General features: G+C 33.9%; 1 protein-coding gene across 1 annotated transcript in view; it reads right to left on the reverse strand.

Annotated features, from left to right (window-relative positions):
- Positions 1-334: 334 nt before the first annotated feature.
- Positions 335-12861, reverse strand: part of POP1 (Ribonucleases P/MRP protein subunit pop1) — a 62315-nt gene continuing 49788 nt past the window's right edge. Inside the window, exons 5-9 of the mRNA XM_051213713.1 lie at positions 12404-12744; positions 6866-7088; positions 5586-5932; positions 4238-4556; positions 335-2026 (exon numbers count right to left, since the gene is read on the reverse strand). Coding sequence (XP_051069713.1) covers positions 1679-2026; positions 4238-4556; positions 5586-5932; positions 6866-7088; positions 12404-12744 — 1578 coding nt within the window. The 3' untranslated portion in view covers positions 335-1678. The remainder of the gene's footprint in view (positions 2027-4237; positions 4557-5585; positions 5933-6865; positions 7089-12403; positions 12745-12861) is intronic.

A 12861-nucleotide genomic window follows, 5' to 3' on the forward strand; every position in this document is an offset into this window, starting at 1 on the left:
ATATATGACCATAGTTTGCTTGATAATGATGAATATTATAATCATTCATGTCCGGCTCCTGTAGGAATAGAATAACCAAAAGAAATGTCAATGTAACCAACAACGAGGAAAATCTGAATTGTTGTCACAGTGGAGTAGACACATGATTGAAATTGTTTAGTAATTCAAAAAGCAACCATTAAGTATACTTAGTGATGCTGATAATAGTATTATTAATCACTCAAGTGAACTTGAGAATAAACCAAAATGCGTATATGGGTTGGAAAGGTTTTCAAAATTTTCATATGATCAAATACTAATGGTGTCATGATCAAAATAGGCGTGAAAGTATGGAAAAACTGTACAAATAATGTGTTAATTAAAGATGTAACCAAGAATGTAGGAGCGAAATAAACGGAACAAGGTCACAAATTGGACTTGTGTTAATTACAAACAATTGTAGCGAGTATGTTAAGTTGATTGTAAATGATCGGTCGAGAGGTGGAGTTTAGAGCGGCTTAGTGATAACCTGAAGTGCTAAGCAGTTCAGGGCCTCATCGCATATATATTTTTAAGGATTCAACTGTTATCGGTTTGTTCTAATTGACGAAGTCCGCTCCCAGCAATTAACACGTAACTTATATTAAGTATTCTTATCATCATGGCTCGTCAATTTGGATATACAAATGTAGATTCTGATGAGGAATTATTAGAAATAATATTCTTCGTTCCTAAATCTGTGTTCTAATAAATACTTGTAGTATTTTGTATTGATGCTCCATACTATTCTACGGTATTTAACTAATTGTTCAAAATTTGAGACTTTCGATAAGAAACTAAAACATATACATGAAACATAAATCAAAAATTAACTATAACTTAAAGCAGCCTAAATAGTGAATCAATGATACTATGTATTCTAAGTACCTGAACAGTAGAGAAAGCTAAATTTATTGTATCAATTATTCTAATACTAAATAAACCCGTTCAAATTATCATATTTTTTTATGTGGACAGCATTTCAACCTCAACCTTATAGGATGATAACAGATATAGTTGTAAATATTGATGACATCATTAGGAATCTATATCACTGAACGTATTTAGCAGATATCCCCTTGGAGATAGTTAAATTTATTTCCATTGACTTATACATTCATTACGTAATAGTAGACAGATTGGTAGATTTACAGGACACAGATTAATAGTTTTGTTACACCACAAATAACCACCAACTTTAATATTCAATATCAATTTAGGAGGCCGCATAAACGTATTTTTCGGAGATTTTCAGTATTGTGATGTGTTCCAATGACACATTTAAGACATTTTAACCAATATTATTGCAGTTACAAACAAGGATTAAGCAAAATTCAAGAAACAATATTCGTAATGAATGGAAAGTTTCGAATGTGAGTACCCGATTGCAACCTATATTCGTTAAGCAATATTACAGTAATTAAGAAGAGGATGGAAGATTCAGAGTAGCAGTCGCATTAGTTACTAAACTTATATACTAACACTGGAAAACATGAACTAACTGTTTAGAGTTTGGAAGATAATCTTAATCGGTGGTTGAATAGATTATGACATTAAAGAGGTATTACATACTGTGTTACAAACTGAAAGCAGACACTTCGTATAAATTATATTGCTTTTTTACATTATAGACAATAAACATAGTAACTGAATATCTTTCTTAAATCACTACAGAAAGTCTGACATTATAGGATTGATGTGACGTAGGATTTTGAATGCAATATTTTATTCTTTTGGTAGTGTTAATCAAATTTAAAGCATTTGATAAAGCACTTAAACTGATGAAACCCAATCCAATTCCACGACCTAGTGACTGACCATAACCACCATCTTGAACATAACCAATTAGAAGACGAAAATTCTGAGGAGATTCCTTATCATCTGCTGAATTAGTCACAGGATTACTGTTATCCTCTTTTGAATTTTTTCTATTAGATTCATTAGGATAGAATGCGTAAATACGCGCATATGCCTGTGGTACGCCTCGGTGTTCAGTTTTCACATAAACCTTAAATACAAATAATAAAAAATATGTAAGAGAACTTATTAGTGAATAAACAAAAAGCAGACTGTTTTAAAGTCTTATAGTTACTCAGTTGTCCAACGGGAACTCTATAAAATATGCCTTTTTAAAAATTATTTCTGAAATAAATTTATAAACGTCATGTTTCGAACGGAATGGTCTGCTTCAAAATGTCAATGTGAGTTTCACATAGCTCCTACCAAACTTGAATAAGCTATATGATTTATGAAGAATAAGTTCGGTAACTTAACGTTTTTATGTTCTACGTAATATGTATACTCACAGTACATCATGATCGGACCTGAGTGAAATTCTTTAAATACAGTGCCAGTATTTTGCATATCTGTCCTAAAATTGAATGAATAAATGATCAGTCTGTATTAGATTTAGGTTGGTGTCTGTAGTAGTCAGATTAAACATCTAAAGTTCGTACTTGCGACAAATAATCCTTTACAAAACAGCGTGTCAGTAGGGAAACGCCTTCATATATTCACCAAGCTAAAATGCGAAACCCCCCTCGAATAAAGTGTATTCCTTTAAAGTTTTAGCTAAATTTTCCAAGATCCAAGTTAGTAACTAAGATGACAAACGAATAGACAGCTTTATATAAAAATAAAAAGCTTTAGATGGAACTCCTTTTTTATCTGAGATACCATCAAGCGACGTTACAAAAAGATAATATGTCAGTACTTCTGATTTCATTAAAACCAAGAACCGATCTATGTTAGACAACCACGAGGCACTCGTTGACTGTTCCACCATAGTATAAATTTCCCCAGCTGTGCGCATCCACTAATTCGGATCTGGGAGTCTGACTCAAGAACTTCAGTCTTGTGTGCTAACACTTGACGGGATCCGCTTATGTACAAGTCTAATTCCGGCCAGTTCAAGATATTGCGCGACTATCTTTCATTGTATTTGGTGAGTACCTTCTTATTTTCCACGAAGTTCATACAACGAAACAGCTAACAGATTATTGCGTACAAATGATATGCAAATACGTTATAAGTCCCATAAGAAGAAGAGATAGTTTGCCCCATGAAAATGAGAGGGAACGACCATCAATGTCTTTAGGAATGCTTATGCGCATGAGCGCAACCTTATGTACCTCTGGTATGTGCATATAAAGCATAAGATTTAGCAAATACGACTCAAAGGAGTGACGACCATCAATCCTCACAAGGACGAGATTATGCTCTGGGATGGCATCTGAAAACCTGTGTTACTGGTATGCATGTACTAGTCCTAAGCGCGACGCCTGCGCGCCAAGACCAACGGAGTTCCTACGATTTCCGGGTATGTTTGTCTTAAAATGGCAATTAAACAGCTAGAAAAGCCAATCGACTTCACTAATAAAAGCATAACCAACTTCAATGGGGCTGATACGTCAAGAAACAATATTGAAGTTGAAAACTCAGATAAAGTGTGAATGTAATAAACATGGACCTGATCCTTTATGGAAGAGAAAACTTAAAATAAATCTAATCTTTTTCTTCCAAATGCTTAATAAACTATCATATACATCCTATGAAGCAATTTAATATTCAGAAACTCATAGTTGCAGCATCCGTAACTCTTTGTCATTAGTGAAACGATCTTTAAATGCTTAATTGTTTTTATTACTGAGCCTACTAAGTAAACTTCCCTACCTGCTGAGTACTTTACACCCGCATTGTCCCTCGTAAACTTAGTAAATTTGAATAATATCTAACACAAACAGTATATCATAGCACATGTATCATGGTAGACCAGACTAACCTATCGTAGTAATAATTGCTTTAATTAATCGGTGCTTTCTGATTCTCTTTTTTTTCTCTAGTTGTAGATAATTATAATCAATCCGTTATGGCACTGAAAATGACTTTAAACACATCGTTCATACATCAACAGTATGCCTACTTAAAAAAAATCAAAAGCTCTTAGATGATACCCTTCATCGCTTTAATACAATTTGGGAAATAGAAAACTTAAAACAGACTTATATCACATCTCTGTTCTCTACATTTAATATTGATATCTATGTCAAGCTGATCATGCCTATAAACTGATATGAATTCTGTAATTATTTTATTCAGAATATCTTTATTATTACCTATTCCATATCTGTAAACACTTACTTAGTTTAATTGATTATCACACAAAAATAATAAAATATTGAATAAAATCATATTGACTACTATAAATTAATTAACTTACTAGAATAATTGCATTTAAAAGTAATGAATTATAATTATACAATTGTTGTAATGATAATTTAGCACGATTTTCTCCAATGATCATTCTATGTACAACTAAACGAAGTAATCCTGGCTCACGAAGAACAAACCATTGATTATTATCAACTGAACTAGATGTAATTACATTATCATTACTAGAAATTGTTGATGAAACAATTGAATCCATTGTTTTTCCAACACTTATAGAATTTTGTGTAATCAGTTCAGACCAAGGATAAAGAAATGGACAAGTAATACCGAATTTAGTAAAATCAGGGCGTAAATTACTTGGAAGGCGACTGAAAAGAGATATATATATATAAATTTAAATGGAGCATGAAAATTCTTGGCATTTTATAAGAAATCGACGTAAACAAAAAATTGGAATCAACAAAATATTATCAATATGAATGACGTAGGTTGATCCCTTATATTATTCTTCATCAATCTTAAACTTTGTTCTGATTTTTTTAAAATCCACTCCGTTATTTTAAGAATGTAAATACAAAACCTGATTCATTTAAGTAGAATTTCTATATATCATTTGGTTAGAAAAAAAGCTAACATATATCTGATGATACAGTATAGGGTTGTGGAGATTATTAAGTTTTTGATTTAGACCATGAACTGGTTGATGTTAGACCACCATTGAAATCTTGGAAGCACTGGACAGCCGTTTCGTCCTATTGTGGGATTCCTCAGCAGTGCGCACTCACGATCCCAGTTCATGATCTCAACTAAAAAATATATATGATGACTGACCGATCATAGTAATATTTCCGGCTGTTATTCCGTGCTCTTTTTTTCTTCTTTCATTTTTTTCTACTTTTACATCTCTGTAATTACCGAGTAACAGGAATCGAATCGCTATTGGCGACTCCATTTATTAAAAAACATGAAGTTCTTGTCCTACAACTAAGAAAATACTGATTACTAACTGTTTGGTCTTATGGATCATTTATCATGCCAAATGGTTCATACTACTCCCTTAACGTACTTAATCTCTTCTCACATTGCTTACTGAGATAATTGTGTTTACAAGGCTGATAAGTTCTACGTGGTATACTCCAGTAAAAATGTTGTGCTATAAAATGCTGTCATTTATGATTGTAAAATCCACCTGCTTCATGTTATTAAAATTCATGTGACAAGAGTTTAACTTAAAACATCTATGAATCACGTACCATTACTTTTTAAAATAAGCTTGATTATCCCTGTAAATTAATGTGCATTCTGTAGTTATTTTCAAAATCTATACCATATTATTATTATCATTCTCATTAACCATATTATGCACACTAAGAAATAGTAATAAACTATTAATTTACATCAATTTATTTAACTTCTCTTTAGTGACAATTTCTGCAGATTTCCGACCAGCTAAGGTATCAGGCCATAAAGTTTCTGGAAATGAATCAAAACGTCCACCTGCACATGTTCCAAGTCCCGCCCAATAATATAAATCTCGTAGACCTCCAACTTCAGCTCCTCGATAAACACAAGCTATAAGAAAATCACGCGCTGTTAAAGAACCACGAAGTAATAAATCATTATCTGACTGTGGAAAATTTCGTCGTAATATTATATCCCAACCAACGGTTTCAGGTGAAGAACGAATCAATGACGGTGTACTATTCTGGATCAAAACAACATCTATACTGTTTTCTTTAGTTTCCTAATCGAGTAATAATAAAAGCAACATGAAACATAAACAAGTATGAAACCATTAAAGACAAAAACAATCACTTTCGAAGTCCAATAAGAAAGAACATTTGTTTATAGTCAGGGTAATCGAGAAGAATAACTTACTCGAATATCTTAGAATACCAATTCACCTTGTTTACAATAAGTCCTTAAAAATTCACTGTACTTGTTTTATCTTCCGCATAAATTGCGATTCTCTATGAACATGATATAAAAATATTTTTCATAAAACATTTATAATCACCGTTGCAACCACCAGTCGATCTACGCTAATCCAACATTTAAGACATGAAAGCTCTGGATGATCGTCCCGTTCTAGTATAGAACTCCTCAGAAGTATGCATGCATGATCCCACATACGGGACTCGAACCCAAAACCTTCAGTCTCGTTCGCCAGACGGCACCCAACGATGTTAGCGTCTAACTTCAACCAATCTATGATCTTGAGCAACCCTCCATCTGAAACCTGAGGTAGATATTTGTCTCGCACCCAACACAGAGTGGACTCCACTGGTCACGGATTCTCACTAGAACTCCAGAAGTTACATCCTGAAGCCAGTCACTGGTGAGAACAGTATTGTTATCAGTATGGAAATTTGCGAAGATTGCAGTATTTTCACAGTTTAATTCATGAGTCGACCTAAGTGGTCTACAGGTTAGGCGTCCGCGCGCGATTCGAAGGTTCTAGGTTCGAGCCCCGCAAGCAAGATCGTGTATGTGTGATGCTGAGGAGACCCATACTAGGACGAAACTGTCGACCAGGTCTTCAGTGGTGGTTTAGCTTAAATCAACTGGTGATTTCAACTGTGAAAATACTACAAAGTCTACAAATCCCTATACTGAAAACTGAAATTTATTTCAAGTAAAACATTTAAAATATTAAAATTAAAGAAAAAACCAATACCAGATTAATTTTTGTTGAGAGTAATTGGTCAGGTGAATTAGTGTGATTTGGATAGAATTTATTAATATCTAACCAAGATAATTGTTTACCAGAAGGTAGTACGAAACCAGATTTGTTATTTGACGATTCATTCATACGTAATTGGTCCTGATTTTGAGGATCATTGTCACTTAATTTGATTGGCATGAGAGACCAATTTCGATTACGAATTTTCAAACGTGGCCTACAAAATATATTATTGAAAAATATAGAACTGTGTATAATGCAGCACACTATTCGCATAGTCAGAAAGCGAACAATTCTTTAAAATGAACATATTGACAGTGTCTAATAAGATTATATGAATAAAGAAGCCATGACGAACAATGAAAGAGATTTTTGATAGCCATTGCTTCATTTAGTTTCTATAAATCATAAGCTTTCGTTTAGTTCATGATTTACTGTCATACCCTTTTAAGTCCCAAAACTATTTTAATTTAAAACGTGACCTTAATTAATCTCTTTTTCTATCCTGATGCTTAGTTTTGACATAATTGTATTTTCCTAGTTCTTTGTGTGTTTTGATCATGTTAGTAATCTACCTTTTCATGTGTCTTTGCGTTAATCTGAATCAGGAATAATTCGAGTAGTGTTCCAATGGATTCGTTTTCTCTCACTCTCGCTTGTCATCCAATTGGATGGTAGAATAGTTTTAGTTTTTCTGCCTCCAAAGCTGTTTAGTCACAAATCGAAGTCATGCATTATTGGCTTCAAGGTTAAATTAGGTAGCCTATCGCGTCAAGGCCTTAAACTAAATTAGGACAAGTTCTCTCTTGTAAATAATTAGATAGGAGGATCAAGGACGTAACACAAGCAGTAAAATCAGAACGAGGTACATTGTCTCGCTGGAAACTCAACAGTTCGATTTCCCAAAGGTTCTTGATACTGAAGACTTACAATCGATTACTTTACAAGCTCAAACGAGCTGCAACAAAACTTACTTTTGAATGGAACATGAATGTCAATAAACTAAAAACAGGAAATAGTTGAGTGCTCGTTTAAGATAAACTATGAATACCAAGAACAGATACTACACTCTAATAGTTATACAATTTGGATAAGAAAATAAATTTTTTAATGTTTGGATATTATAATCAAATACATTATCGCAATACATTTTGAAATTCATTTCGTCGATATATCACATAGTTCTCATAAAATTCATCTCCTTGTTATACAATCCAAATTTATTAAATGGATTACTTGTATCAGATATGTAATATTTCCCAGATCAACTTTTTGAATAATTTTACAAAATATTATGTATGCTGAATTTATTAAATAAAGAAGTGGTAGCACACAAGCAAGGAAAATGACATTTCAAAAGATCATTTTGACTGTGATACTATTCATACAAAAGGTATTCATCAGTACGGGGCTGTGGAGATTATTAAGTTTTTGATTGAGATCACGGACTGATTGGTGTCAGACTACCATTAAAAACCTCGAAGCACTCGACGGCCATTTTGTGCTAGTGTGGGTCCCCTTAGCAGTGCACATCCACGATCCAGCATGCGAGATCATAGATCGGTTGGTGTTGGACATTAACACCGTCGAACGACAGCGCAATGGTCTAGAGGTTAAGCGTTCGCGCGCGCGACCGAATGCACTGGGTTCAAATTCCGCGAGTGTGATTGTGGATGCGTACTGTTGAGGAGTCCTACAATGAGATGAAACGGCTTTCCAGTGCTTCCAGGTTTTCAATGGTTTATTTATTTATTTGAACACATAAATATTGGGACAAGGAGGCACCAGATATATATGCGCCACACATTTCATTTTAATTGTGTGAAGACTATGATACTACCCAGGTGCCCACACCGAAACAAGTGGTTCTCTTGGAGAGCCACACCCCAAGCCTTTGACCTAAAAGTCTGATCCACAAGAAAGTGGAGCATCGTAACAAGATGCAGTCTCATGGTAGCCAGTGACCAACAATTGGTTCATACGCAATTCGTTCCCTCAGGATAATGGAGCCCATGTGCATCATTGGTTTGCAATCAGGGTTTCCCAACTCCCCTAGATGGACTTTCCATGTCCACCAACCGAGTTGAAGCGTCGGACATTCGCTTTTCGTCCTCTCGATTTCGTAATCAACACCCCCGCCACGAGAAGGCAGTGAGTACGACTTCCCTGGCAGTGGTTGTATGTACGTGGCCATGTGAGAGCATTTCGAGAGGGACAGCTGACTCTCCCCAATCTTGGCAGTACCAAGGCATTAGGAGTGATCTAACATCAATCGATTCATGATCTCAATCAAAAATTTCAAAAGGTAAACTAAATTAATATCAGTTCATAATAATGGAAGTGATCATAGTAATGATAACATTTTAAGTAAACATGTAATGTAATTGGAAAGTTCATATTATTACATGTGAATAATCAACAACAACAAAAAGAATGTATACAATTAAAAATGTGTATTGAGGTCAAGGATTAATGAAAACGATTCATGTGATCTTATTATTGAAATTTCAATAAAAATGTTTGACAATAAAATGAAAACAAAAAATTTGACAAAATCAACTGACCTGATAAAGGCATTTAACATTTAATCATTTATTTAAATGAAGTATTAACTGACATTATCTGACTTTTAAAACTATTGTACTTCCTAATACTATGATTAGTAAAAATAATCTGTTGAATATTATAATAGAATTCCTTACGTAATATATTGAATAAGTTCTAAATATAATGATATACCATTGTTATATTCTACAACTAGATACATTCTATATAATTTATGTTTATAAAATAGGGGGTTTTGTGGAGATTTTATTAATTTCAGTAGTTGAAATCATGAGTCAATTGAAGCTAGACCAACTATGGAAAACCTGGAAGCACTGGACGGCCGTTTCGCCCGTTGAATGCCGGCTCAGTGGTCCAATGGTTAAGCGCTCACTCGTGAGACTGATAGGTATAAGGTTCGAATCTCGTGGGGGGCCGGATCGTGGATGCACACTGATGAGAAGTCCCATACTAGGACGAAACGGCCGTCCAGTGCTTCCAAGTTTTCCATGATGGTCTAGATTCAATTGACTCATGATTTCAACCATCTTACATATAGTAATCTATTATTTACATATTTAAAATTGAATTCAAACACACTAGTTTTGTATAATAAAAAGAAACTAAGCTATGAGTTTTCTAATCAAATTCTTTCACACTAATCTAATCTATTGAATAGTTCATTAGTTTCTCAACTAATATAAAAATATCAAACTTGACACAATTTTGTTTCTAATAGATTATTCTTATATCATATCAAGATAAATATAAATTAATCACAACAACAATACAAAACAAAAATCCAGATAGTGAACGGATTTTCAAAAAAAATTTGATCTTTTTATTTATATATTGTACGTATCTTCATTCTAATCCAGGTGGACAATTTAAACACTTATGGTTAAAGATAATAGATGACTCTTACAATGGATGTCATATTTTCGCTTGATAATAAGTAAACATGCTTATAAGACAATTAGAATAACAAAATAAAGAACCCTATCTTTATATTCCGATCTTTCTTATACATATTATTATAATTGATGTAACTACTTTATGAATTCGGTGTTCATCTTGGTGTAATAATGGTGTGTGGCAACTTGGACCGATATATATATGTGCCTGGTTCTACGCTAAAGATGACTGGCGGATATAAGGTGAGTAGATGTGTGGTAGATTAGTTGCTGGCTGCATGCATTTATTTACTAAATTATAACTACTAACGAAGTGAATGTGCATATATACACAGATCCATCATTTTTTTCACATTGTAAACTTTCCCATTATACACATCTTACTGACTTATATTTTCCTACCCATTAAAATCAACATAAGAAAATGATTTGATAATCTTTTAGTGTAGTTTTTGTTGTTAAAAGTTATTTACTCTAGAATAATTTTGATTTCGATTATCACCTTGAAGAGGTTCTTATTTATTTACTTGAACACATAAATATTGGGACAAGGAGGCACCAGATATATATGCGCCACACATTTCATTTTAATTGTGTGAAGGCTTTGATACTACCCGGGTGCCCACACCGAAACAGGTGGTTCTCTTGGGGAGTCACACCCCAAGGCTTTGACCTAAATGTCTGGTCCTCAAGAAAGTGGTGCATGGTGAGGAGATGCAGTCTCATGGTAGCCAGTGACCAACAATTGGTTCATACGCAATTCGTTCCCTCAGGATAATGGAGCCCATGTGCATCATTGGTTTGCAATCAGGGTTTCTCAACTCCCCTAGATGGACTTTCCATGTCCACCAACCGAGTTGAAGCGTCGGACATTCGCTTTTCGTCCTCTCGATTTCGTAATCAACACCCCCGCCACGAGAAGGCAGTGAGTACGACTCCCCTGACAGAGGCTATATACGCGTGGCTAAGTGAGAGCATTTCGAGAGGTAGGGAGTGCCCTCCCCACTCTCAACCGTACCACGGAAGTCCGGGGCCTGACGGACATTGAGTGGACGTGGTAAAGGTGGGAAGTCTTGTGCTTGAAGAGGTTCAGACAAGTTTGTTGTAAGAAACAGAATGATTTAAATTCCAGCCGTTTATAAATTTAGCATATAATGTTCTTCATATACTCGGAGCCTAATTTCTGTCAAATTCTTCATTCAAATATTGACAAATATTTATATAGATCCAGAACAATGTGTATGAGACTTCTGAGAACTGATTCATTAGTTTTTACAAAATCATACTTTTATTATTTTCATTATGTCGTTACAAAAAGGAAATAATGTTCCTTTTTTCATCGCACTAGTGTTCACACAGATGCGTCGGTTGACTAAGAGGATAGTATATTAAAACTAATAAGAAAACCTATAATCATGTTGAGACTATAATATATAGACGAACCCAGTCACATTTAAGATAGCAGGTTTTGAATTTCAGTGCAAAATTCATTTGGCTAAATAACAATTTGGCATCATAGCTGATGTCAGTTCGTGATAAAAACAGTAAATCTAATTCGTAACATTCAACTATAGATCCTAATGCTAAGTCCTCACACTAATATATAATCCACATTTAACCGTAGTAAATAGGTGGACATTCCAAAGTCATTTTAGCGTTGCTTAAAGGTCATCCATAAATTATAGTCTTACTAGAATTATAATAAACACCTTGTTTCATTCGATTGTTCATATTCGATGTGTATAGCTTTTAGCCGATGAGTTCGAATTTTCTCTACTTCAGAATTATGATCTATGTTGTCAGGTGATCTGAATAATCCTAATAGATTGTTCATTTATTCACTTGTCAAGCCAATTAGAGACAATCATTCAACTACTTTCAAAATTATTTAAAATGTACATTGCGTTGTTTCTTGTTTAATAATAAAATGTGGCAACCACAAATCAGGTACATTAAAGTGAATAATTGTAGTTAATATGTGTTGGTCAGTGCAATCTGTTCATTGTTATCATATCGATTACATTTGTAAACGTCAAACTGATGAAAAAAAATTCTTTAAAAATTCTTTCTTTACCTATTAGAACGGAAATTTTCACAATCCTGTAGACTAATAACAAGTCCCGATGGGACACAGACAGCTTCACGTATACTTGTAGAAACATTATTCCAAGATGTCCAATTTTCGTCAAGTGTACTCCCATTCTTCAATTGAATAATATCACTGATTAATCCATGTGATTGTCGACCGATTAAACGAAGGCGACAAAAGTAACCCGTTACATCATCTAGTTCAAGTGCATATTGTGTATCATTTAAAGAATTGACTTCTTTAATAGAAGTTTGTAGTAATTCCCAAGCTGGTGCAGACATTGCTGGATGAAGCCATAACCAAATATGACGAAAGCTTTCGTTTAGCTTCAAATGTTTATTTTTTTACAAGAATAAAAAAAATAACGAGGATAAATAACAGGATTTAATAAGGATATTTAAACAATACTATAACCAGCACCGATTCGAATTATCCCGTTGCTA

The sequence above is a fragment of the Schistosoma haematobium genome, chromosome 3 (assembly GCF_000699445.3).
Source record: "Schistosoma haematobium chromosome 3, whole genome shotgun sequence".
Lineage (NCBI taxonomy): Eukaryota > Metazoa > Platyhelminthes > Trematoda > Strigeidida > Schistosomatidae > Schistosoma > Schistosoma haematobium.